Source organism: Dendrobates tinctorius, unplaced genomic scaffold, assembly GCF_039654945.1.
Source record: "Dendrobates tinctorius isolate UK_male_01 unplaced genomic scaffold, ASM3965494v1 ptg000030l, whole genome shotgun sequence".
Lineage (NCBI taxonomy): Eukaryota > Metazoa > Chordata > Amphibia > Anura > Dendrobatidae > Dendrobates > Dendrobates tinctorius.
The window spans coordinates 63,624,873-63,650,352 of NW_027361698.1; the positions used below are offsets into that span (position 1 = coordinate 63,624,873).

The 25,480-nt window shown below is 42.4% G+C and overlaps 1 protein-coding gene across 1 annotated transcript in view; it reads left to right on the forward strand.

The window, feature by feature from the left end:
• Positions 1–25,277, forward strand: part of LOC141086252 (microsomal glutathione S-transferase 2-like) — a 71,697-nt gene extending 46,420 nt beyond the window's left edge. The window contains exons 2-5 of the mRNA XM_073572128.1: positions 16,461–16,560; positions 18,808–18,878; positions 20,369–20,450; positions 25,016–25,277. Of these exons, the coding sequence (XP_073428229.1) occupies positions 16,461–16,560; positions 18,808–18,878; positions 20,369–20,450; positions 25,016–25,154 (392 nt within the window). The 3' untranslated portion in view covers positions 25,155–25,277. The remainder of the gene's footprint in view (positions 1–16,460; positions 16,561–18,807; positions 18,879–20,368; positions 20,451–25,015) is intronic.
• The last annotated feature ends 203 nt before the right edge of the window (positions 25,278–25,480 follow it).

Below are 25,480 nucleotides of genomic sequence, written 5' to 3' on the forward strand. Positions count from 1 at the left end.
GCAGCACGCTCACTTTAGCTATTTTCTATGTGTCTGGGGACGCGCGGAAAAAAACGCATCAAAAACGCATGTTTTTTGTGGAAAAATGCGCGTTTTCTGGGAAGGAGTCTGGTTTTGATGCAGAAATTTTCTGCATACGTCCATAAGGCTACGTCCATAAGGCACGTAGCCTTATGGATGGCACGGTGGCTCAGTGGTTAGCACTGCAGCCTTGCAGCACTGGGACCCTGGGTTCAAATCCCACCAAGGACAACATCTGCAAGGAGTTTGTATGTTCTCCCTGTGTTTGTGTGGGTTTCCTCTGGGTTCTTACATTTCCTCCCACATTCCAAAGACATAATGATAAGGAATTTAGATTGTGAGCCCCATTGAGGACAGTGCTGATAATGTCTGTAAAGCGCTGTGGATTTAGTGGCGCTATATAAATGAGTAAAATAAATATCATGCATCTACATAAGGTGTTACTAAATGACATATTGGGGGAGGCGGTGGGTGGGCTTGGGGGCCAGTATGATTGGGTGTTGTTAATTCTTTTCTATGCGACTACGTAACAATGATTTGGAGTTAGAAGTACGTCATTGACAATATTACTATTATACTTGGGTCTTGATAGGTTTAAATGATCTCCCATCTTCTTATTGAATGGCTTCAGTGAAAATTGATGAAGATTATCAACTCATTTGCTTGATTCTTGATTGCTATTGTGAATATTTTTATAGTGTTAAAAAAATGGAAAATAAAGCCTTTACAAAATGACATTGACAGTACGAAGAAGAAACCGTATACAGAATGCTATGGTGTACCTCGATTAGGATAATCTCCTTGCTCTGCCTATCAGTGATTGCTGCACGCTACGGCTCTTGGGCATCTCTACCATGACAGACTGTAATCACAAATTGATGTTAGTGAATTAAGACGAGCAGCTAAGGAAAAATGACTGTATGTAAGGATCAAGAAGTCATGTGGGGTATTCCCCACTGGAGGTATACTTGAAGAATTACTGCTCAACAGTCTTACTGACATTTTCCGCTAAAGCAAATCTCCAGATACTCCCCGTACTGAGGCATATTTGGCTCAGTATATGTGTTACAATAACCTAATAATTTTCTCCGTGGTGGTTTACAAGTCTGTACCCGCTCTGATTATTCCGCTCTTGCTGTAATAAAAATCTGCTCTCCCTGCACTGACGTCCTAGTGAACCTATGACAGACGCAGTTATAGACAGCTGCCATCAGAGGGGATAAGGAAGGCAGAAGAAACCTGTAGTCTGCACCAAGGACGGGCAGCAGGTGTGTCTCGGACTACCATAATTTCCCTATAGACAATGGAGTGAAACTGTAGTCGCAGACCAGGATTCTGCCCCTAATGGAGCTCAGCTAAAAAGCAACCAAGAAAAAAAGTCTTAGGAAAAAAATTGCTGGTAATTATCACCTTCAGTAACGGATTTACTTATCATGTTTAAAAGGGTTGTCCACGATTGGACAACCTCACCCTAGTTAATTCAGGACCCAAATTAAATTAAACTCACCACCAGCAGTGGATCCATTGCAGCGGATATGTGCTTGCTGTTTGGCTGCAGCCTTAAAGAGGTTGCCCACTACTTTAGTATTGATGACCTATCCTTAGGATAGGTCATCAATGTCTGATCGGCCAATGTCCGAAACTCATCATCCCCGCCCATCAGCTGTTCTCAGTATTGGTGGCCGCCGGTACTCTCTTGCGGTGCTGGCTGTCTTCTGTTAGTGGCCTCCACAGGGTACTACACATGCACCTCCTATTGATTTGAAATGGAGCCAGACGTGTAGTATCAAGTCTTGGCCACTATCAGTAAACAGCCAGCTGATCGGCGGTGGTGCCCGGTGTCGAACCCTGACAGATCAGACATTATTGACCTATCCTAAAGATAGGTTATCAGTGCTAAAGTAGTGGACAACCTGTTTAAGGCTGCAGCCAAACAGACAGCACATATTGGCTGCGGCCTACACGACACAACAATGTCACGACACTCTCCAGAAACTGCGGCTCTGACATCGTTGGAACTGCGCCTCTGCAGGAGTCGTATATACACTGCTTTTACATATTTGGGGTCCTGAATTAATTAAGCTGGGGTTGTACAGTTGTGGACAACCCCCTTTAAGTTTTCAACTGGACACATAAAGAGATATCAGCTATAATAATACAGACTATAGAACTGCATTGATTTGCACAGATTATGGTATGCTGTGTTGTAACAGCTAGAAGAACCAGGATTAATAGGATGTCCCGGCTGCAAAACAGCGTCCATGTGTTGTAGGCAAATAACTATCATATGTTGGATTGACTTTTTGGTATCTTCTAATTCCCCACAACCATAGTATGAATACTGTGTAAAGTATTGTGCAGAGGTTCGGGGGGGTATGGATCTAGCTAGTTTTCCACAGAGGTTCTGGAAAGTCCCTTCTTATTTAATATCTGAGTCATGTTCACAAGATATTATTATTACATCAGTTGATAAATCCTGATTATTGGTCTAAGCATAAGATGAGGCAGAGAAATACATCCCAACCGACCAATATCTATCTGGCTCCATCAGTTATATAGGAACCACTCGTACATATAAAGCTTTGCTCTATTTTGATTTTTTTTTTCAATAATTTTGCAAAGAATCTCGTGCAGCATATTGTATGCCTCTGCCAGCATCGCTCTTGTAACTCAAGGTTTAGAACAGTGCCCCATAATACTGACTCAGTGACTGAACACAGGGCGAGGCTACTTTACCACTATATCCCACAGCTGCAGAGATTTCAAGAGCAAAATTGAACCACACCTATTCAATTCTTGGAATTTCCACATATTTACATGTAGGTTAGGAAAAACTACACAAACTGCTATTAAACGTATGACGTCATAAGCCTAAATGTTTATAAACAACCAGAAAGGCAGTAAGAGAAATAGATTGATTACTGAATGTGTATTAGGCTCTCTTAGTCCACTAGGCAAGCTGCCCTTTTTTACATCTTAAAACTTAAAGAGGGTGTCCCTTAAAAAAAAAATTATCACCTACCTCCAGGATAGGTTAATTAAATCGTATTTTTCAGAGTATAAGACGCATCCCAGGTTTAAATAGTAGGAAAACATATTTCCTGCTAATTAAAACTTCTGTGGTGGTAAAAAAAAAAAAAAGAGGAGGGGTCGTTAGCCCTAATTTTAACCCCTTTTCTACATTGGGCGTTATAGTACTCTCAGGATGCCGGACTCCCCCTATTTGGTGTGGCCTCTGGCGCTGAGCCCACACCTTTCCCACACCTTTGTTTTGAACAGCTGACATGTGCCTGCAACAGCAGCGGGAGGAATCACGATCCACCCACAGCTATTAACTAGTTAGATGCCGCTGTTAAACTCTGTCACCAGCATGTAACGCGCGCTTACTGGAAGTGTATTGGTAATCCCGCCCATCGGTAACCCCGTCACATGATCGCGGATCACCAATGGGTCGGCATGATTACCAGAGGTCTGCAGCAGACCTCTTTGCTATGAGCACCACCCCGTGGTCAGTGCTCATACCAAGTGAGCATTTCTGCTGTACACAGGCAATCTGTTCATCACCTGTATACAACAGAAGCGATCAAAGTACTGCAGCTTCTAGTCTCCCATGGAGACTATTAAAGCATGCAAAAAGTAAGAAAAATAAATAAAAAAATATAAAAAAATAAAGTATAAAAGTTCAAATCACCCTCCTTTCACCCTTTTCAAAATAAAACAATAAAAAAATCAGATATACACATATTTGGTATTGCCACGTTCATAATTGCCTGATCTATCAATATAAAAAAGAATTAATGCTAACAAAGCCAGAATTGAGCCCTTCTTTTCCTCACTCAAGACTTTTCTTTTCAACTCCTTTGGTATGGTTAATAGTTATTTTTTCATTCCTACTACTGTTTGGGATATTACTAGCACTTGTTTTGCCATCCAGCTTGTCCTATTGCAAGAGGATTGTGAACACCACAGCAGGGTTTTTTTATATACTTTCCTTCATTACATAAGATTTGGTTCAGGTGATCACCTAATCAGAAGCACATTAAGTAGAATGAGGTGTACTATGGTTGGAATTCACCTGACACTGGGATGGAATGGCTGTCAGACATGTAGAGAAGCTGATTTTTATACAACTGTGCAGTGGTCTCTTAATTTTTACCAGAGCTGTATATACGCAGACAGTACATTGTTACACACAGACTTTACATTGTTGTACACGCAGTCACATACGCACATACCTCACACAGTATATATAAGTGCTTTGCGCTAAATTAGAATAGCATCAGAAAGTTAATTTATTTCAGTTCTTCAATTCAAAAAGTGAAACTCATATATACATCAGGTGCCACCTCCAGCTACTGTCTGCTGAAGGTGTTTTTTTCTTCTTTTCAATATATAGAATATTCATTATGTAAACTAAGGGACAGGTCAGTGACCTATCATAAGCCATACCGATGAATAGCTAAGCAGAGCACCACCTGAAGACCCCCCTCCACAGGCCGCCCCCGGAGCACGAGCATATCATTAACTCAGAACTGAAAATAAAGATTACACAACAACCACAAGACGGATTTCATCAACCCAGGTACAATCCTGCTGACAGGTTCTCTCTCTTGCCAGTAGATGATAAATGTTGTTAATGCTACTGCTGCCTGGCGTACAATACATTTTAGCACTACCCCCAGTTGTGTTTAAGCAAAATCCCATAGTTTCATGGCGGCTATGATAGTTTCTGCAGCATGATCAGTGTCCAGATGAAACTGCGGTCAAATAGTGGTCAAAAGATGGAAAGGAAGGAGATCATTGATGATGACTAACCACCACGTGGCAGACACAACATTGTTTGATGGTTCACTAAATGATTTTGAGATGGTTTTTTTTTCAACTGATATTACTATTCAAAATACCAAACAAATTAAACACCTCATAAACAAATCACAATATAATAACGCTTCAACAACATGCCAAAACCGGTTTGCAGTGGAAAATAGAAACAAAAGACTCATGAATAATAAATGTTTTCTGCATAAAAGAATATCCGAGTCATATGGAAAACTGTTGAAAATTCACTTCAAATATTTATACTATAAAACAAACAAAAAAAAACACCAAATGATTTGTTATTAATCACTTTAGTAAAACAATGTGACTCAAAAGATCTACCAAAACCGAAAAGTGAGCACCGCGGTAGAAATGCAAATTATTGCCATTCAACTTTCCTGCAGTTTTGTCATAAATGTGATTGCAGTTCGTCTGGAGGAAATAACAGACATTGTCTACTCTCGTGAAAAATCCCAAATTTAGTACTAAAAACGCAGCTTCCAAATGTTAAGCCTGAACCCTGATTCTAAGTTCTCACTCAGACGTCCAAGAAAAACTGATTTTTTTTATCAGTCAGAGTTTCGACTGAGAGTCATCAGAGTTTGGTCCAAGTGTCGTCAGTTTTTCTCATATGTGAAAGACAAATCTCTATTCTTTTCCTAAATGAAAATTGGACCGAACTCTGACGGCATACGAGTGCATTCTGATTTAATTTAATGGTCTCGTAGACTTGCAGTGCCGATTTTGACCGACTCTGGGATCAAAATCAAAATCAAACAATTTTGAACCGACCATTCAGTCTGCGGAAAGTCATGGACATTAAAGTAACCCCATAGACGATCACAGGTATGAGTGATATCCGTAAAAAACATGGCTATCATTCATACTCGAAAAATAGACATGTGAATGAGGCCTAAAGCAGCCCATAATGTGGCTTCTTTCATCTGAAAATCTTTTGATTGTGGAAAGTGAAAATTCTAAAGCTCTTTTTGCTTTTTCTTTAGGGGCATCAGCCATACGGAGATAGGGTGCAGTAATCCTGCTACTTTATTCTGTTATGGAATAACATGCAAAACAGCTGTGTCAGTGCACAAGGTGGTCATTCAAGCGTAGATGCAAATTCCACGAGTTGCCATTAGGCCAAGTGTAAGGATCGCACCACAAAGATTAGTCTGATATTTGCAAAACAAGTAATGTCCAGATGGTGGATTTCCTACATTATCGGGTATACTGGGTATAATAACTTCTTTGAAAAAAAAAAATGCTGCAATCTTATTCTCTAGTGGCCTCACCTTTATTTACAAGCAGCAAGTGTGTGACCGCTGTAGCGGTCAAGTGTCATCCTACCGGCCAGGAAAGTTTGGCAAGTCACAACTATGGCCGCTGATTGGTGCAAACCAACAGCACATGACTGCTAAAACAAGAACCACTGGTTCTTCTTCACTGGAGGAATTGGAAGTGAGTAGTTGTCCACTACTCGGACAACCCCTTCTGAATCCCTATGTTCTCACCCCAGTAGAATAATAATACTTATACAATCACCTCTGGTGCAGGCACCTTTCCAGTGCTGTCGGCACTGGCTCTCCCGGATATCACACCACATTATGTCATGCGATCCCTGCGGCCAGTCAGCACTGGCTTCACTTTTCTTTCCTACGGATGTAATTGACATCCAAGGGAGTGAGAGCTGCTGGTGCTGTCATGTCTTCCAATTGTCTTGATTTGTCCAATAGCGGGGAGAGTGAAGCCAGTGCTGGTTGGCCCCAGGGATCGCGTGACATTTTGTCCCTGAGACATCCAGTGCTGAAAACTGCTGGAACAGCACCAGCTCTGGAGGGGAGGGAGTTTATTTTACTAGGTGGAAGCATGGGGATTCAGAAGCGGTTGTCTGAGAAGTGGACAAACCCTTTAATCTTTTTGATTTGTAATATTTTGCTTTGTCAATAGTAAAGAATAAAATGTTAAAAATGATAAAAAAAATAATAAATCGGGGTATATTTACCTTCCGACGTCCCGCGCTGCCATCCCGGGCTTCAGCGTTCCCAGCGATGCCTTGCGAGACCTGTGATGACGTTGGTCTCGCGTTACTATAGCAATCTCGTGAGACCGCTAGAGTCACGCGACACTACGTCATCGCAGGACCTTGCCGCAAGGCATTACTGGGAACGCTTAGGCCGGGAATGCAGCGCGGGATGTCGGAAGGTAAATATACCCCGATTTTGTATTTTTTATTCTTTTTTTTACAGGGGTATGGTACCCAGGGCCTGGAGGACAGTCTCCTCTCCTCCACACCGTGGGTACCAACCGCACATGAGACGCTTAACTTCCCGCATGGTGGGCATAGCCACATGCTGGAAGTAAGCGATTCTCATGCATTCCTATGGATGCGGAATTGCGGCAATTCATTGCGATTCCGCACAAAAGAATGATCATGCTGCGATTTTTTTTCCGGGATGCGATTCCGCCTCGGAAAAAAGCGCAGCATTAGCACAGCATGTGCGGAATGCCATAGGAATGCATGGGGGGCGTTCTGTACACGATTTTTAAACGTTTTTGCAGCGTTTTCGCGCTGAAAATCACAGCAAAAATGCATAAAAATCGCTACGTGGGCACACAGCCTAAAACCATCTTACGGTATATGCACCTGTTGCGGATTTGTTGTGGATCCGCAGCAGATTTTCCACGCGGAATCTCTGCAGATCCGAAAATGTTTGACCATACAATGTTAACCAATGGAAAAATAAAATTGCTGTGGAAAATTCCGCACGGAATCTGCAGCGGTTTATTTTCTGCAGCATGTCATTTCTTTGTGCGGATTCCGCTGCGTTTCTACACCCATTTAATTATAGAAAACCGCAGGCCAAAAAACACATGACAATCTGCTTAAAAGCTGCATTAAATCCACATAAATAACACGCGGATTTTGACCTGCGGATTCTGCCAAGAAATGCAGAATCCACTCAGGAAATTCCTAGTTCGAAAAATATGGTAAATGTTGCAGATCACCAAACACATTTAAATATTAAACAAAGATAACACAAGTGTTCTGTCTCCGACACGAATACTGACTCTTAACTCTTTATTTCCATTACATAAATTCAGTTATAATGCTCAGTTTGCCATACAGTTTAATGTTTATTGTTCCCTTAGCTCCATCTAGTGGCCAAAAGATATAACTGCAGTGTTATTCTGTACCTTAGTTTCATTTTCATTCTTGATTTCCCTCCAATTCCCAATGCACCCTGGGTAAGTTGCAAGGCATCATGGTCTAAGGCCGGAGTCACACTAGCGATAAAATCAGACTAATGCAATGTGATAAAAAATCGCATTGCATACATCCCAATGTTATTCAATGGTGCTGCTCCCATCATGCGTTTTTTTATCGGATCCGTTCCTCGGACCGAGACAATCGCAGCATGCGCCAATGCAAGTCTATGGATGCGATTAAAAATCGCATTGAAAACGCACCACACGTGTGACTTGCGATTAAATCGCAAGACTTCTTGTCATGATCTGACAGTTTTAAATTGCACTGGGTGAACTTTTTTTACTTTGGAAAGTTCCATGGTGTCTTGACTGTCCCCGGTGGTGGTTAGTGGTATTGCACTTTAGGTTTTTGTGCACGTAATTATGGATCAGGTGTGACACCCTATAAAGGTGTGCTAGGGGTGTGCAATCACTTCCTGTGATATTGTGAGATTGTGTTCATTCTGAGTTTTGAGAGCCTGGTGGAAGGATGGAGCTGGAGAGGAGTCCTGCGCAGCTTAGCCAGGGGGGAAGTGTTTCAGCTATGGTGTCTGGACGAAGGACTGGCATGGCGTGGTGGGGTCGCAGTGATGGTGTCGGCGGGAAGTGTCTGCATGGACTGGTGGAGTGGCGACTATGGAGAGTGGCACTCACCATGTGGGACTTGGCTGCTGAGCTGGACTCAAGCATGCTCGACTTCGTGGCAGAAGCTGGACTCATCTTGGGGACTCTGTTACTAAGCAGCAGCAACTGGTGGTGGACTCTGCTCCAAGGCTGCACTAAGGTGATGGATCCTGTTATGGTGATGGATCCAGGTGGAGGAGAAGATGCACGCAGGTGGTGGGCTCTGTTGCTAGGAGCGCACGCAACAGAGCAAAGCTAAGTGGTGTTCCCCCTGTATTGTCTCTTTCCTCATGTGTGTTATTAGTGCAGTGGTGGGATTAGTCTCCGCACCGACCCATTCCCTAGTGAGGGTTTAGGGTCAGGGCGAGCAAGGGGTTAAGGTTCGCGTGCGGCGACAGGTGCGGAGCCTGTATAGGGAATGTTAGGAGTGCAGGGACACTGGCTCAGGGGAGCTTAGGAGGTCTCCATGTCCCCATTCCCTATCGCAGGGCCCACCATTGTTAAAGTTACCCAGGTTCCCCCTTTATTATCTGATTATTGTATAACGTGTAATACCTAAATTCGCCAGGTGGAGGCGGCGTATCCACCTGCACGTTTTATTATTTAAATGCGCCCCACTGGAGGCGGTGTATCCAGGGTCACGTGTGTTATGGGTCCGCCTTGCGGTATCATCTGCGTCCTGACACACGTGACCATGACATTTCTCCAGGTCAACAGGAAAGAGCATCAGTCATTGGTATTGGATGGAAAGAGAGAGAGAGAGAATTTTTTTCTGTCCGCCAGAAATGAGTTCAGGGTTAAATTTCCGGCTGACTTCATTCCTCCGGGCATGCGCTCTATAAAAATGCGGATCCTGCAGCCAAAAAAAGTTACATGGTGAAACGAGTGAGAGTCATCATGAGGCTCAGCTCCAGGAAAATGTGAAGCAAAGCAACTCTCCTGTCTTCCTTGCCCCTCACCAGGTAACCAACGTGAATCACCTTGCTGACACACCGCATGTCAGACCGAAGCAAGATGACACCGGCTGGCACCACCCTGAGGATACTAACAGGTATGAACGCACCTCACATCACTATCAGGGTGACCCATCATCAGTATACTCTGCTGACAACCGGTTCACATCAGAACTTGCTAGGATCTTCACACGACGCGATCTAGTTGCCAAGGGACTCATGGAATTCACACTGTGACAACAGCGGGCAAGAAAGCCACTGACTACCAAATTGAGTCCTTAGACGGACAATTCTGCCTGCCACTACCTACAATCATCGAGTGTAATCAGATCCCAGACAACAGGTCTGAAATCCCTACACCAGATGTGGCAATCCATCATGCTCACTTAAAACGCATAGCACACCTCATACCGGAACTCAACCCTCAGGCACAGATAGTACTGCTGTTGGGAAGAGACATCCTGCAGGTTCATAAAGTGAGAAGTCATATCAATGGACTCAACAATGCTCCCTATGCTCAAAAGCTAGACCTAGGATGGGTCATAATAGGAAACGTATGCTTGGGCCACATGCACACCCCATCTTCTGTGACAAGCATGCTAACAAATACACCGGAGAAAGGGCACCATCTCTGTTTCAACCTTGCAACAACGAGTTCCATGTCAAGGAACTACCACACAGCATCCAACTACCCAATCACTTAATAGACTTTACTCATGACAGCGGTATGGTGTCAGGAAGCTATGAGGATCAACTGGGGTGCACAGTTTTCCAGAGGACTAAGCAAGACAACCAAGTAGCAATGTCGGTAGAGGATAAGCTGTTCTTGGAGGTAATGGACAAAGGGCTCATAAAAGATGAGACCAACAGCTGAGTCGCACCTCTTCCCTTCAGAACCCGCAGACCACGTCTACCAAACAACAGATCAGGCATTCAAACGTTTCTCCTCTCTCAAACACAATCTGCAAAAGAAGCCAGAGATGAGAGATCACTTTCTCCTTCATGTCAAAGATATTTGAGAACTGCCATGCAGAACTAGCTCACACTCTCAAAGACTCTGAAGAATGCTGGTTCGTACCCATGTTTGGAGTATACCACCCTAAGAAACCGGGCCAGATTAGAATGGTGTTCGACTCCAGTGCTAAGTTTGGTGATGTCTTCCTGAATGATGTTCGACTGACAGGACCAGATCTCAATAACAAACTACTGAGAGTACTTATGCGCTTCCGTAAGGATTCCATTGCCTTCATCGCTGACATCCAGCAAATGTTCTATTGTTTCCTTGTGAGAGAGAGAGAGACAGAAACTTCCTAAGATTCTTCTGGTACAGAGACAATGATCCTATTAAAGAAGTCACAGAATACCGCATGAGAGTGCACATCTTTGGCAATAGCCCTTCTCCTGCAGTCGCCATCTATGGACTCAAAAGGTCAGCTCTAGAAGGAGAAACAGAATACGGGTCAGATGTCAGACAATTCATAGAGAAAGACTTTTATGTTGATGACTGCCTGAAAGCCATGCCTTCAAATGAGACTGCCATCAGTCTTCTCAAGAGAGCCCAAGAGATGCTTGCTTGCTCTAACCTCAGGCTTCACAAAATAGCTTCAAACAGCCAAGAACTCATGAAAGCATTCCCTTCACAAGACTTGTGTAATGGTCTCATAGACCTGGACCTGGGGTCAGACCCCACACCAATGCAACGCAGCCTCGGGCTTCTCTGGAATCTACAGTCAGACACTTTTACCTTTCAGGTCAGCCAGGAAGAAAAGCCTTTCACACGCAGAGGTGTCCTGTCTACCATCAACAGCCTGTACAATAACTTAGGTTTTGCAGCTCCTGTTACTATCCAAGGCAAAGCCATACTAAGAAACTTAACCAAGGAGTCTTCTGACTGGGATGCATCTCTGCCACCTGATAAGAGGACCCAGTGGGAAGCATGGAAGAACTCTTTAGCAGCTCTCTCCAACCTGAATGTGCCAAGGCCATACACCCCTGTGCCGTCTACAGAGATACAGAGCCAAAACTGTATGTATTTGCAGATGCTTCTGTCAAAGCAATTGCTGCTGTTGCTTATCTTAAAACTGTGGACTCCAAATGTCAAAGCCACATTGGATTTGTCATGGGGAAAGCCAAACTTGCTCCACAACCAGAGCACACCATACCAAGGTTAGAACTTTGTGCTGCAGTCTTAGCCGTCGAGTTAGCAGAGTTCATCACATCCGAGATGGATATCGACCTGACACAAGAAAAGTTCTACTCAGACAGCAAAGTAGTCCAGGGATACATCCACAATGAAACCAGGCGATTCTACGTTTATGTCAACAACAGAGTGCTACGAATTAGGAGATCAGTTCATCCAAAACAGTGGCATTACGTCCTCATGGACCAAAACCATGCAGATCATGCAACTAGAGCAGTTGACGCAAGTCGACTAGAGAGCACATGGCTCTCAGGACCAAAACTACTGTACACTGAGGAACGTTGTCCAGACACCTTTGAACTTGTGAGAGAGGACTCAGGTGCTGAAATCCGCCCTCAGGTGTCTACACTTCATACAAAGACTCCAGCTACTCTCCTAACCCAGAAAACAGGACTATCCAGTGCCCCTCCAGGAGGATTCGACACTAAAGACCTCTACAAGTGTCAAAGTCTTGCCAATGCATTCTGGGACAGGTGGCGCAAACGACGCTTGTCTACCCTGCAGCCACGGAGGAAGTGGCAATCTTCCAGGCCTAATCTTTGGATTGGTGACCTCGTCCTTGTTAAAGACTGCCAGGCCCATCGGAACCAGTGGCCACTTGGACTAGTAGTGACTACTACATTTCCGAGTAAAGATGGCCATGTCCGCAAAGTTGAACTGAGGATGGCCAAAGGAGATGGACCTAAGACATTCTCCAGACCAGTGAATGAGCTGGTCCTATTGTTGTCTTCATAGAATAAGAATGGTGGCATCTGTTCAATGCCAGACGGGGAGTGTTCTGTCTCCCACACGAATAATGACTCTTAACTGTTTATTTCCATTACATAAATTCAGTTATAATGCTCAGTTTGCCATACAGTTTAATGTGTATTGTTCCCTTAGCTCCATCTAGTGGCCAAAAGATATAACTGCAGTGTTATTCTGTACCTTAGTTTCATTTTCATTCTTGATTTCCCTCCAATTCCCAATGCACCCTGGGTAAGTTGCAAGGCATCATGGTCTAAGACTTCCCCCTTTCTCTGTCCAGTCAGCCATTTCTGCCAAGCCTGCTTCATGTGGACATCTCCTTTCTCCACCTCTCCTTGTGTCAGTATCGTCGGTACGTAATCACCCTATTTCATCTAATTCTGTCCTAGATCACCCTACTTAGTCAGCTCCCCTGGTTAGCTGTTAACGCAGGTAGTCTGTATATGTATATATGTATTTTTATGTATCCATACTGATTCATTGCATTGTATGTCTTATTTGTAGTTTCACCGTACATCTATATACCATCGCGTTCAATAAACACAGATTCAACCTACAGTCTTCTTATTGGACCCCCAGTATAGCGGTTTAGCTACCCGTATAAGCTATATAAACCTCGTGCATTTAGCTGAGGACGGAATAACAAGTAAACACAAAATGAATTTTTTAAATGAAGGTCTTTATTATTAAGGGAAAAACAAATCCAAACCTACAGAGCCCTGTGTGAAAAAGTGATTGCCCCCAAAACCTGATAACTCTTTGGGCCACCCTTAGCAGCAACAAGTTTTTGTTGTTGTTTGTTTTTTTCTTAAAAATCCCAGTGTAGAACATCACTGACAGTAGGTGGTAGACGCAACTTACCTTTTCCCTCTCCCTGCACATTAACCTCAGCTTTAAATGCTATGACTCACAGTTTAGAAATAGTGTTACCACATAGTCATGCGCAGATAATATAATCCTTTTGGGCACCCTTGGAGATGTGTGCTTAGATAACTTTAACTAAGGTTTCAGACCTTAATTACCCTGTTAGGGTTATGACTTGTTCACTATCATTGTTAGTAAAGGTCAGGTGATGCAAGATTCCCAGCTTTGTAAAAACCCATCCTCCTCTAACCTTGTGTCGAAAAGCAGCAGCCATGGGTTCTTCCAAGCAGCTGTCCAGCACTCTGAAAATGAAAATAGTGGAGACTCACAAAGCAGGAGAAGGATATAAGAAGATAGCAAAGCGTTTTCAAGTTTCCTTTTCATCAGTTCGAGATGTAATTAAGAATTGGCAGTTAACAGGAACAGTGGAGGTTAAAATAAGGTCTGGCTGACCAAGCAAAATTTCAGTGCAAGATGCTTGCATGATTGTTAGAAAGGCAATTAAGAACCCCCTGCTTGACTGCAAAAGAGCTTCAGAATGATTTAGCAGACTCCGGAGTTGTGGTACATTGTTCTACTGTTCAGAGACATCTGCACAACTATGGCCTTCATGGAAGAATCATCAGAAGAAAACCTATCCTGTGTCTTCACCATAAAATTCAACATCAGAAGTATGCAAGAGAACATCTAAACAAGCCTGATGCATTTACAAAACAAGTCCTATGGACAGATGAGGTAAAAATAGAACTCTTTGCCCTTTTTTCTCCACACATACATTCGATCATTGAGGAAACATAATTTCCAGAAAAGAACATCTCGCCAACCATTAAGAATTGGGGTGGATGAATCATGCTTTGGATTTTTCATGCAGGCAATGACTTGGGGAACATTTCATGGGTAGAGGGAAGAATGGATTCAATGAAAGTTCAACAAATTCTTTATGCAAACATAACACCATCTGTAAAAAAAAAAAGCTGAAGTTGAAAAGAGGATGGCTACTTCAAATGGATAATGATCCTAAACTCACTTCAAAATCCACAATAGACTACCTCAAAAGGTGCAAGATGAAGGTTTTACAATGGCCCTCACAGTCCCCTGATCTGAACATCATTGAAAATCTGTGGCAAGACCTCAAAATAGCAGTGCATGCAAGATGACCCAGGAATCTCACAGAACTGGAAGAATTTTCCAAGGTAGAATGCATGAAAATCCCTCAAACCAGAATTGGAAGACTTTTGGCTGGCTACGAACAAATGTTTACAAGCTGTGATACTTTCAAAACGGGGTGCTACTAGATAGTAACCATGCAGGGTGACCAAACTTTGGCATTGGCCTATTGTCCTCTTTCTAGTTTTGAAATGTAGAAGATGAAAATATAGATAGATATATTTTTGTTTAAAATACAAAGGAAATGTGTCATCTCTAACTTTCGGCCTTTTAGAGATCATTTCATCTTCAACTTTACTTAACTATTCACAATAACTGTAATTTTCACGTGGGGTACCCAAGCTCCTTTTGAAAAGTAATATTTAAGCAATATACCACTAAACACAAAAAAACATTTCCTAAATTTTGACAAGACTGAGTTTCAGAGAACATTTTTTGGACCCATAACATGAAAGTAAAGTTAATAATCTTCAAAATCTTCAGTTTTACTCAAATTAGTTGATGCAAAAATGAACACAACCCACATAAAAACTACTAAATATAGTATTTGGTATTCAATTATGCTGAGCACTTTATATGGATAGTGGATTTAGATGCTTTTTGTCATTGGCCTCCTGTCTGTGATGATGGCTGGAAATTCAATTTTTTTTTTTTTCATTTTAATGGCCTTTGGCTCAATCAGAAGCCATGGCGACTTGATGGATGAGCGATCTGTAGGACGATTGATTTTTTGCAAGCCTAGATAGATCTGCCAGTGTCTGCTCCATTGTTTTCTTGATAGTATTAAGATAATATTTGTACAATATCAAAATCATAGTTGTGTAACTATTATTTCAAATGATTTTTGTATGTCATACAGAATTAATTGTGTTGTTAATTGGTTGGAGTCCTGAGATCTCACCAATCTCTCAAATCATCAATCGCTATCATAATCATAGAGTGATAGTATATGGACCCGTAGACTTTCTATTGAGTCTAGCATAACATATACCAGACTCAATAGTAAATTAGCACCGGGTGTGCACCCACCCTTTAAGTGCAATGAATCACTCCACTGTGAAATAGCAGAGAAACCAGAGAACAACAGGAGTTTTGCATAAAATATATAACCTTTATTACCACATACAAAAGGATAAAAATGCATAATATAACACATGTGCAGACAATGTATTCAAGTAAACACCAGAGCTGGGAAATATACAGCGGTAAGTACTCATGCCATCAAAGTTAGTGTGACTTTCCCCATGTAACTATCCCCCATGGACTGAAATGTCAGACGATGATATCCCATAGTGGAAAGCATCCCATAGCGCAAATATAGGACCTGGCTACCCATAGCCTGAGTTGTCCCACTACTAATAAGCGCATGAGGAAAATGTCAGAGCCGGGGGAAGCAGGGAAAGAAACATGGAGTGAATACTCACATAGCAGAGCAACACCGCCGCGTCCCGGGACACCTCGACGCGCGTTTCGCCAATACCAGTTAGCTGTGTCAAGGGGTGTTTCTATTGAGTGTGTACACTACTCTATGTGTCTAAAGTGATAGGTGTGAGTCTCGGGTCCTTGAACGTCTCTGATCGGCAGCATGTTTAAGTCTTTATAATATATAAATATAATTTTAAATAATAGACACACTTTAAGCAATAGGTCAAGTTCTGATCACACATTGCTTCTGTGGAGGATGGTGCCATGTGCAGTTGCATGTAGTGCTGAATATTCAAATTTCTATAGATATGCTCCTTTCTAAACAAAAGATGATATAGTCATGCAAACAGCACCATTGTATAGCAGGGTATAAAATATGTAACATTTTATTGCAGCATATTTTGCAAACCTGGTGGGAAAGTCCAGAATAAAGCACAGGGTGATACCTCCAGCCGTCAGTGGAAACCCGGAGTTTGAGAGAACCTTCAGAGCACAGTATGTAATTGGTATTAATGGAGAAGCATGTATTTCAGTATTAGCTTTATCTATTTTGCCCCTATGTAAGACTACGTTCACTTTTGTGTTGAAGGCTCCATTATCCTGCACTATTTATCTAGCAAAATGAAGTAATCTTTGACAGAGCCTGACAGATCCCATTATAATCAATGAGGGTTGGAGAGTGCTCTTTTTCCATCATGTGAGAGATCAATCACTGCATTGAATTTCAATTTTTCGGTCTCATGATGGAAGAGAAAAACAGAATTTAAACTGCAGATGTGAACTTGGCCTAAAGCTGGCCATGCAACGCTGACTATACTGACCACTCGCTCTCCTGACTCCACCACATACATGGGGCCTAATAGCAACATGTGATTCTGAGCCACAGGCTGAGGAACCATGGAATACAACATGCAAAACCACTGGTGAAATTCTGTGTCTGGTACTTGTACTACAATGTAGTGTAAGTGGAGAGGTTTTGGTGGAAGTAAGAAAAAAAATTATATTGTGTGAAGCTCCAGGGCCCCAATGCAAAATCTTCAATGTTGTTCCCAATTCTTTAATGATCTGATCTTCCAATACGAGCTATTGAGATCTGTTGGGGCCCCTTAGGCTCCAGGACCTTGCATCCACTGTAGCTATGCCCCTAATTGTGTGGATAATTTGTACACTGCATGTGACTTGCTTTAATACAAGACATACAGTATATTACTCAGTGATCATTTACTGTATACGGGTATAGGCCATTCTTTACGCTTGGACAGTAGTATACAGTGCCTTGAAGTGTATTCACATCCAATGAACTTTTCCACATTACACCCACAAACTAAAATGTATTTCATAAGGTTTTTATGTGATATACCAACACAATGTAGCAAGTATTTGTAAAGTGTTAAGGAAATGATACATGGTTTTCTATTTATTTTAAAAATATAAATTTGAAAATTGTGACATGCATTTGTATTCAGCCACTGTAGTTTAATATTTCTAAATATAATCCTGAGAGCATGTCACGAAGCACTGTTTAATCTATCATTCAGAAATGGATGGAGTATACCACAACTGCAAATCTACCAAGACATGGCCATCCACCTAAACTGACATCCTATGCAAGAAGAGAACCAATTAGAGAAGCAGCCAAGAGGACCATGGTCACTCTGGACGTGCTGCAGAGATCCACAGCTACGGTGAGAAATTCTGTGCAAAGGACAACTATTAGTTGTATGCTCCACAAATATGGTCTTTATGGAACAGTGGCAAGAAGAAGCCATTTGTGAAAGCAAACCATAAGAAGTCTCATTTGCAGATTGTAATAAATGCCATCAGCCAGCATGTAGAAGCATGTGCTCTGGTCAGATGAGACCAAAGCAGAACTTTTTGGGCTAAACGCAAAACACTAAGTGTGGTGGAAAACTAACACTGCACATAACCCTGAAAACACTATCCCCACCAACAAACATGGTGGTGGCAGCATCAGGCTGTATAGATGCTTTTCTACAGCAGTGACATGGAAACTATTCACAGTTGATTTTAAAATAGATGGAGCTAATTACAAGGTAATCCTGGAGGAAAACCTGCTAAAGGCTGCAAAAGCCTTGAGACTGGGGCGTAGGTTCACCTTCTAGCAGGATAACGACCCAAAACATAATGCCAGAGCTACGATGGAATCATTTAGATCAAAGCATATTCATGTGGGTAAATGGCCCAGTCACAGTCCAAGACCTAAATCCCATCAAGAATCTGGCAAGACTTGAATTTTACAGTTCACAGACGCTTTCTATCCAATCTCATTGAGATAAGGCTAGTTTTCAAAGAAAAATGGGCAAAGATCTCAGCCTCTGGGTGTGAAAAGCTGGTAGAGACATACCCCAAAAGTTGTGCAGCATTTATTGCAGTGAAAGGTGGTCCTACAAAGTATCAACTCAAGGGCTGAATACAAATGCATATCACAAATTTCAGATTTATTTTTTTAAAATATTTACAAAACCATCTATCATTTCCATTTATACTTCACAAAAATTTACTACTTTTTATTGGTATATTACATAAAATCCCAATAAAATACATTTAAGTTTGTTGGTGTAATGTGGAAAAGTTCACACAGAAAGAATACTTATTCAAGGCACTGTAGGTATATGAAATAAATATATTTTATGACATTTATTTTTACTGAAAAAAATGACATGCTGATTAGTATGTACTACTATATAATCTAATAATATACAACTATATATTATTTTGCAGACAAAACTGTATTGAATTCTTTGCAACATTTTTGGTCGATCTTTGGGTTGCAGGCTGGTTCTTTAATCAAGGTAATTTATCTTTCTTGAGAATGTAAATGTAGTAAATGTTATATCATCAAGGGACTGTATGATTATTAGATTGACTGTCATTCCACAGCTCATTTTAATAAGGTACACATGTTGTAAATGTTTTAATGTGTCAAATCTGTCTGTAATATTGTGACGTTCAGTATTCCTATAGTATAACAAGGTTCTTCAGCATCACAAGGAAATTAGATGAAAATCCAGAAAACTGAAGTGGAGACATCTAATTTGTCAATAGCGAAATTGACTGTAATTACTTTAGTCAAAGACGTAGTTAAAAAAATTCCCCCTTCTCTATAAGGCAAGAATATTGCATACATTAGGGTAAGCTCACATCTGCGCTTAGCAGTCGGTTTTTCGAATCTGATACATGACTTTTTAAAAGGGATTTATATCCCTAACATTTAAAAAAAAAAAATGGGAAAACAAAAAAAGTATAATCCACATTACCAAACTCCAATGGTTTTCTTCTTTTGTTGCCAAGTTCATCGACAATCTGTTTGATTTCTTTGGCAGAGCTAGCTTTTGCTGCATGGCTTGGAGGTGGTTATTTGAGTAGGCGTTTGGTGGGTTGATCTGTGACTGTTGCTTGGTTTTGGGCGTCTGATTCCCTTTCATCTCCTACTTTGGTTTAACCCCATCCTTCACTTCCCGGGGCATACCTCTGTTATATGTGTGTGTAAATTTGTATGCTTGGTAGTTTCTGTTACTCCTGTTAGTATTACCTTGTTAGACTGGTTGATGTATTACGGTACACCACTATTCCCCTCTACCCTGGGTGTGGGAAGGGTACAGACTGAGGGTGGATTCAGGAGCTAAGGCAAGGTATGTGGCCCCAGCGTCTTCACCATCAGAAGTAATCTGTGGAGTAGTGCAAGTTAGTGTTAGGGACAGGGAAGGAGTCGTGAGAATGAGTAATAGGAATTAGTAAGTCACTATGCTTTGTTTTTACAGCCTGGTGCATACTTTTGTGAATTAAATCAAGATGGGAAAACCCCTTCAAGGGCCCATGCAGACAAGTGTATGAGAAATCGGCCGAGGTTCATCCAGAAAACATGGACTGTTTTTTTTCTTATTTTCATCTGTTTTTCATCTGTATCTGTTTTTTACATCCATATTACATCCTCATGATGTTCGTGTGACATCTGTGTGTGATCTGTTTTCATGCATCTATGTTAAACAAGAAATGTATCCGTGAAAATCGATTGCCACTCAGTTGATCAGTGTGGGATCTGATTTTTTTTTTTATGCACCCATAGACTTTAAAAAAAATAAAGTAGTGCATGCTGTGATTTTTTTTGTCACTGACAGTTAGACCTAGCGAAAAATTGTTCATCTGAACAGCGCTGTAAAATAAACATGGGTCCATGTCCTAGCCAATTGAAAATCGGACATCCAATTAATACGCTCTGCTTGGGCCTTTAAAGCTGGTTATACACAGCAAATGTCTGATGAACATATGACTTGTGTTTCAGAGCTAGCCTCGCTGTTTGGTTTATTATACATCTATGGACGTCACCTCTACTTTTATGGATATATTCAATCCGCTAAGGGCAGGTAAGTTGGATTCACACTTTAATATTTCTCTGTTATACTGTTGTGTCAAATTTAGATACTAATAATAGCACAAAACGTTTTATATCAATAATGTAGGGAACTATTTCCATTATCATTTAGATCAATTAGGCTTTTTTGTTATCCAATTATCTGTACTGAGTAGACACCACAGTGTAGATTACAAAGACTACACACTACCTGCATCTACCACTAGAGGGAGCCAATAGGATTATTATTGAGACAATATAGGACATTACAAACTAAACTCTTGGGGGCTCCTTTTTGCTGTCAGACAGATCTGTTGTCATGGCATTTCTGAGAAATAAAGTCATTTTTAGGGTTATTCTCATACCATCCTCTACTTTGTTTTTGTTTTTGCTAAATTAGACATTATTCCCTTTCCAAGCTTATAGAAGAATTCTATCTTTGCTAATAAGGAATTTATAGACTAAGCCTGTTCACAGCATTATATAAAGCTATCAATGTTTGATCCAACAGCTGAACTTCAGGGATGCAGCTGAAAAATATGATGTGTTCCTATTGCTGTCTGTTTGTATAAATGAGTACAACCTCTATGTTTTTTAACAGTTTTGAGGATTTGGAGGTTTCTGCTTAGTTCTCTGTCCAAAACTGCTTAAAAAACCTCTATGCACTTACCCTTAGACCTGAGCCCATGCGCAGAAGAAGCAGAGCTAAGTTTGTAACGTCACCACCAGACATTGTTCCTGATGTTGTAATGTCACAATAAGCTGTTTGTTATATTTTGGCAAGTGTGCCTGAAGTGTGCCTGAAGTGTAGACTTTGGGAGATTTCCTGACATATGTTTTAGGCTGGTTTCACACTAGCGCTTTGGAGCGCAGCGACGGCCTGCGCGGCCGTCGCTGCGCTCCAAAGCGCTAGTGTGAAACTAGCCTTAGAAGGAACCTGTCAGCACGATGTTGTAATGTAAAGACCTGGCTGTAATGGGGCTGTAATACTGATTACATTGATACCTTTGGTGAGGAAATCTGCTCTGTGGTTCTTTTTATCTCCATTTGGAGTTTTTTGCTAATTAAATTTCGGTGCACAGGGGCCGGACTGTATACGGGGTCTTCTCCTTCCTGTCTATAATTCTCCGGCCCCTCTGTCTGCTTCCTGTCTGTGATTCTCCAGCCCCTCGGTCTGCCTCCTGTCTGTGATTCTCCAGCCCACCGTCTGCCTCCATTCTGTGATTCCCCGGCCCCCCATCTGCCTCCATTCTGTGATTCCCCGGCCTCCTGTCTATGATTCTCCAGCCCCGTTTGTGATTCTACAGCCCCTCGGTCTGCCTCCTGTCTGTGATTCTCCGGCTCACCGTCTGCCTCCATTCTGTGATTCCTTGGCCCCCCATCTGCCTCCATTCTGTGATTCCCCTGCCCCCCGTCTGCCTCCATTCTGTGATTCCCCGGCCTCCTGTCTGTGATTCCCCGGCCCGCCGTCTGCCTCCATTCTGTGATTCGCCGTCCCCTCCGCCTGCCCCGTCTGTCATTCCCCGGCCCCCCGTCTGCCTCCATTCTGTGATTCCCCGGCCTCCTGTCTATGATTCTCCAGCCCAGTCTGTGATTCTCCAGCCCCTCGGTCTGCCTCCTGTCTGTGATTCTCCGGCTCACCGTCTGCCTCCATTCTGTGATTCCCCGGCCCCCCGTCTGCCTCCATTCTGTGATTCCCCTGCCCCCCGTCTGCCTCCATTCTGTGATTCCCCGGCCTCCTGTCTGTGATTCCCCGGCCCGCCGTCTGCCTCCATTCTGTGATTCGCCGTCCCCTCCGCCTGCCCCGTCTGTCATTCCCCGGCCCCCCGTCTGTGAATGACATGCCTCCTCTGTTTAATATCTCAGCATTGACCTGTCATTCAAAGGCCGAAGGCAGGCTGAGGGGCCTGGGAATCACAGACAGGGAGGAGAAGACCCGTTTACAGTCCGGCCCCTGTGCACTGACTATAATTAGCAGAAAAGATCAAATGGTGTTTAAAGAAGAATCACAAAGCGGATTCCTTTACCAAAAGTATTAATGTAATCAGTATTACAGCCCCATTACATCCATGCCTGGGGAAGCGCCTTTGCAGCGCTAAACGATCGTCGTTGCTATCTCCTTTTTACACCCGTTCTCCCGCTGATATGCTTTTATAATAAAGCCTTGACTACACTACCCGGTGAGTGCCGTTCTTTTTCTACTATTTTTTGCTACATCCATGTCTTTACTTTACAATACAAAACCGTGCTGACAGGTTCTCATTAATGTTCTCATAGTCTGTTATTTACAGTGCCTACAAGTAGTAATCAACCCCCTGCAGATTTAGCATGTTTGATAAGATGCAAATAAGTTAGAGCCTTCAAACTTCACACAAGAGCAGGATTTATTAACAGGTGGATAAATCTTACAAACCAAAAAGTTATGTTGCTCAGTTAAATTTTAATAAATTTTAAACATACAAGTGTGGGTCAATTATTATTCAACCCCTAGGTTTAATATTTTGTGGAATAACCCTTGTTTGCAATTACAGCTAATAATCGTCTTTTATAAGACCTGATTAGGCCGGCACAGGTCTCTGGAGTTATCTTGGCCCACTCCTCCATGCAGATCTTCTCCAAGTTATCTAGGTTTTTTGGGTGTCTCATGTGGACTTTAATCTTGAGCTCCTTCCACAAGTTTTCAATTGGGTTAAGGTCAGGAGACTGACTAGGCCACTCCAACACCTTGATTTTTTGCCTCTTGAACCAGGCCTTGGTTTTCTTGGCTGTGTGCTTTGGGTCGTTGTCTTGTTGGAAGATGAAATGACGACCCATCTTAAGATCCTTGATGGAGGAGCGGAGGTTCTTGGCCAAAATCTCCAGGTAGGCCGTGCTATCCATCTTCCCATGGATGCGGACCAGATGGCCAGGCCCCTTGCTGAGAAACAGCCCCACAGCATGATGCTGCCACCACCATGCTTGACTGTAGGGATGGTATTCTTGGGGTCGTATGCAGTGCCATCCAGTCTCCAAACGTCACGTGTGTGGTTGGCACCAAAGATCTCGATCTTGGTCTCATCAGACCAGAGAACCTTGAACCAGTCTGTCTCAGAGTCCTCCAAGTGATCATGAGCAAACTGTAGACGAGCCTTGACATGACGCTTTGAAAGTAAAGGTACCTTACGGGCTCGTCTGGAACGGAGACCATTGCGGTGGAGTACGTTACTTATGGTATTGACTGAAACCAATGTCCCCACTGCCATGAGATCTTCCCGGAGCTCCTTCCTTGTTGTCCTTGGGTTAGCCTTGACTCTTCGGACAAGCCTGGCCTCGGCACGGGAGGAAACTTTCAAAGGCTGTCCAGGCCGTGGAAGGCTAACAGTAGTTTCATAAGCCTTCCACTTCCGGATGATGCTCCCAACAGTGGAGACAGGTAGGCCCAACTCCTTGGAAAGGGTTTTGTACCCCTTGCCAGCCTTGTGACCCTCCACGATCTTGTCTCTGATGGCCTTGGAATGCTCCTTTGTCTTTCCCATGTTGACCATGTATGAGTGCTGTTCACAAGTTTGGGGAGGGTCTTAGATAGTCAGAAAAGGCTGGAAAAAGAGATAATTAATCCAAACATGTGAAGCTCATTGTTCTTTGTGCCTGAAATACTTCTTAATACTTTAGGGGAACCAAACAGAATTCTGGTGGTTTGAGGGGTTGAATAATAAATGACCCTCTGAATAAATTTTTCACAATTTAAAAAAAAATTAAACAAAGAAATAACATTCTTTTTTGCTGCAGTGCATTTCACACTTCCAGGCTGATCTACAGTCCAAATGTCACAATGCCAAGTTAATTCCGAATGTGTAAACCTGCTAAATCTGCAGGGGGTTGAATACTACTTGTAGGCACTGTACAAGGTGGAAGCCAGAAGCGTGTGTTTTTGGCATCTGTGACGTAACCTTCATACGGGATCACTTTCCCAAGGCAAGGTCTGCTTGTGGAACACAATGAGGACTCTGAAAGCCAACACAACATCTAAACTGGTTCACTGGTTGCACAGCACAGAAAAACATAATCACAAAATCCCTAGCTTTGTCTAGACACTAACTAAACCCTGGCTACTCAGACATGGCTGAGCTAGGCCCAGTCACACAAAACTACTGTTGGCTATAGCAACCAGTGATACTTGCGGTTTTGAAGCACATGGCCGGTGCAGTCTACCTCCAAGGCTGAGAGATTAGCCAGGAGCACCTCATCAGGGTTCAACCCTGCAAGAATTTGGGAGACAGCTAGACCCTTTCAATAGCGCGTCCATGTAATATACTACACTTCTCTGTAGCCAGTATGCGCCGATCTACCATTTGTGTAACTGTATAGAAAGTACTGTAGACGGCACTTTCCATTATCATCTTGCAGCATACCTTTGCAAAGACTCTTTATGGATGGGTGCCGGGTGCCAGGCCTATACCTCCTGAGAGTATGCATCTGATATTGCCCACTAATGTAGTGTACACCTTTGATGTGACCACTGTGGTAACCTTAGTTCTTCTTTGTTATATGTCCAGTTATCTGATATGGCTAATACCAGTTTTGTCACTTTTCCACTAGGCTCAAGGGATTCTCTGTGTGCAAGATGGCACTGATTCTGCTACTGGTCATGTCTGTGACGGGACTCACTAACAGTCTCCTGGACAAATACATTCACCTGAACCTTGTGAATAAAATGCGGCACATAGTCCTAGGCTAAGCAGAAGGACAACATGGTTACTTTTTATAATCATTATTATCAGTTTAGACTTATTTTGAGACTATGTTATGCATGTAACTTTTTTACAGACTGACATTTATTATATAGTATTTTGGTGCCTGGTATTTTGTTTAATTTCAACTTCAAATAGTTTGCAAGGTTTCCTGTTGCAATGGTTTGCTTTGAACAGGGAGAGTGTGCCAGTTACATAGTGCCAGTCACCAGTCTAAAGGTGCATTTACGCTTACTGATTTACGTTTTTTAATAACCACCAATGGGCGGCCATTTAATAGACTGTTTAGATAGGCAGACCGCACTTCCGGCGC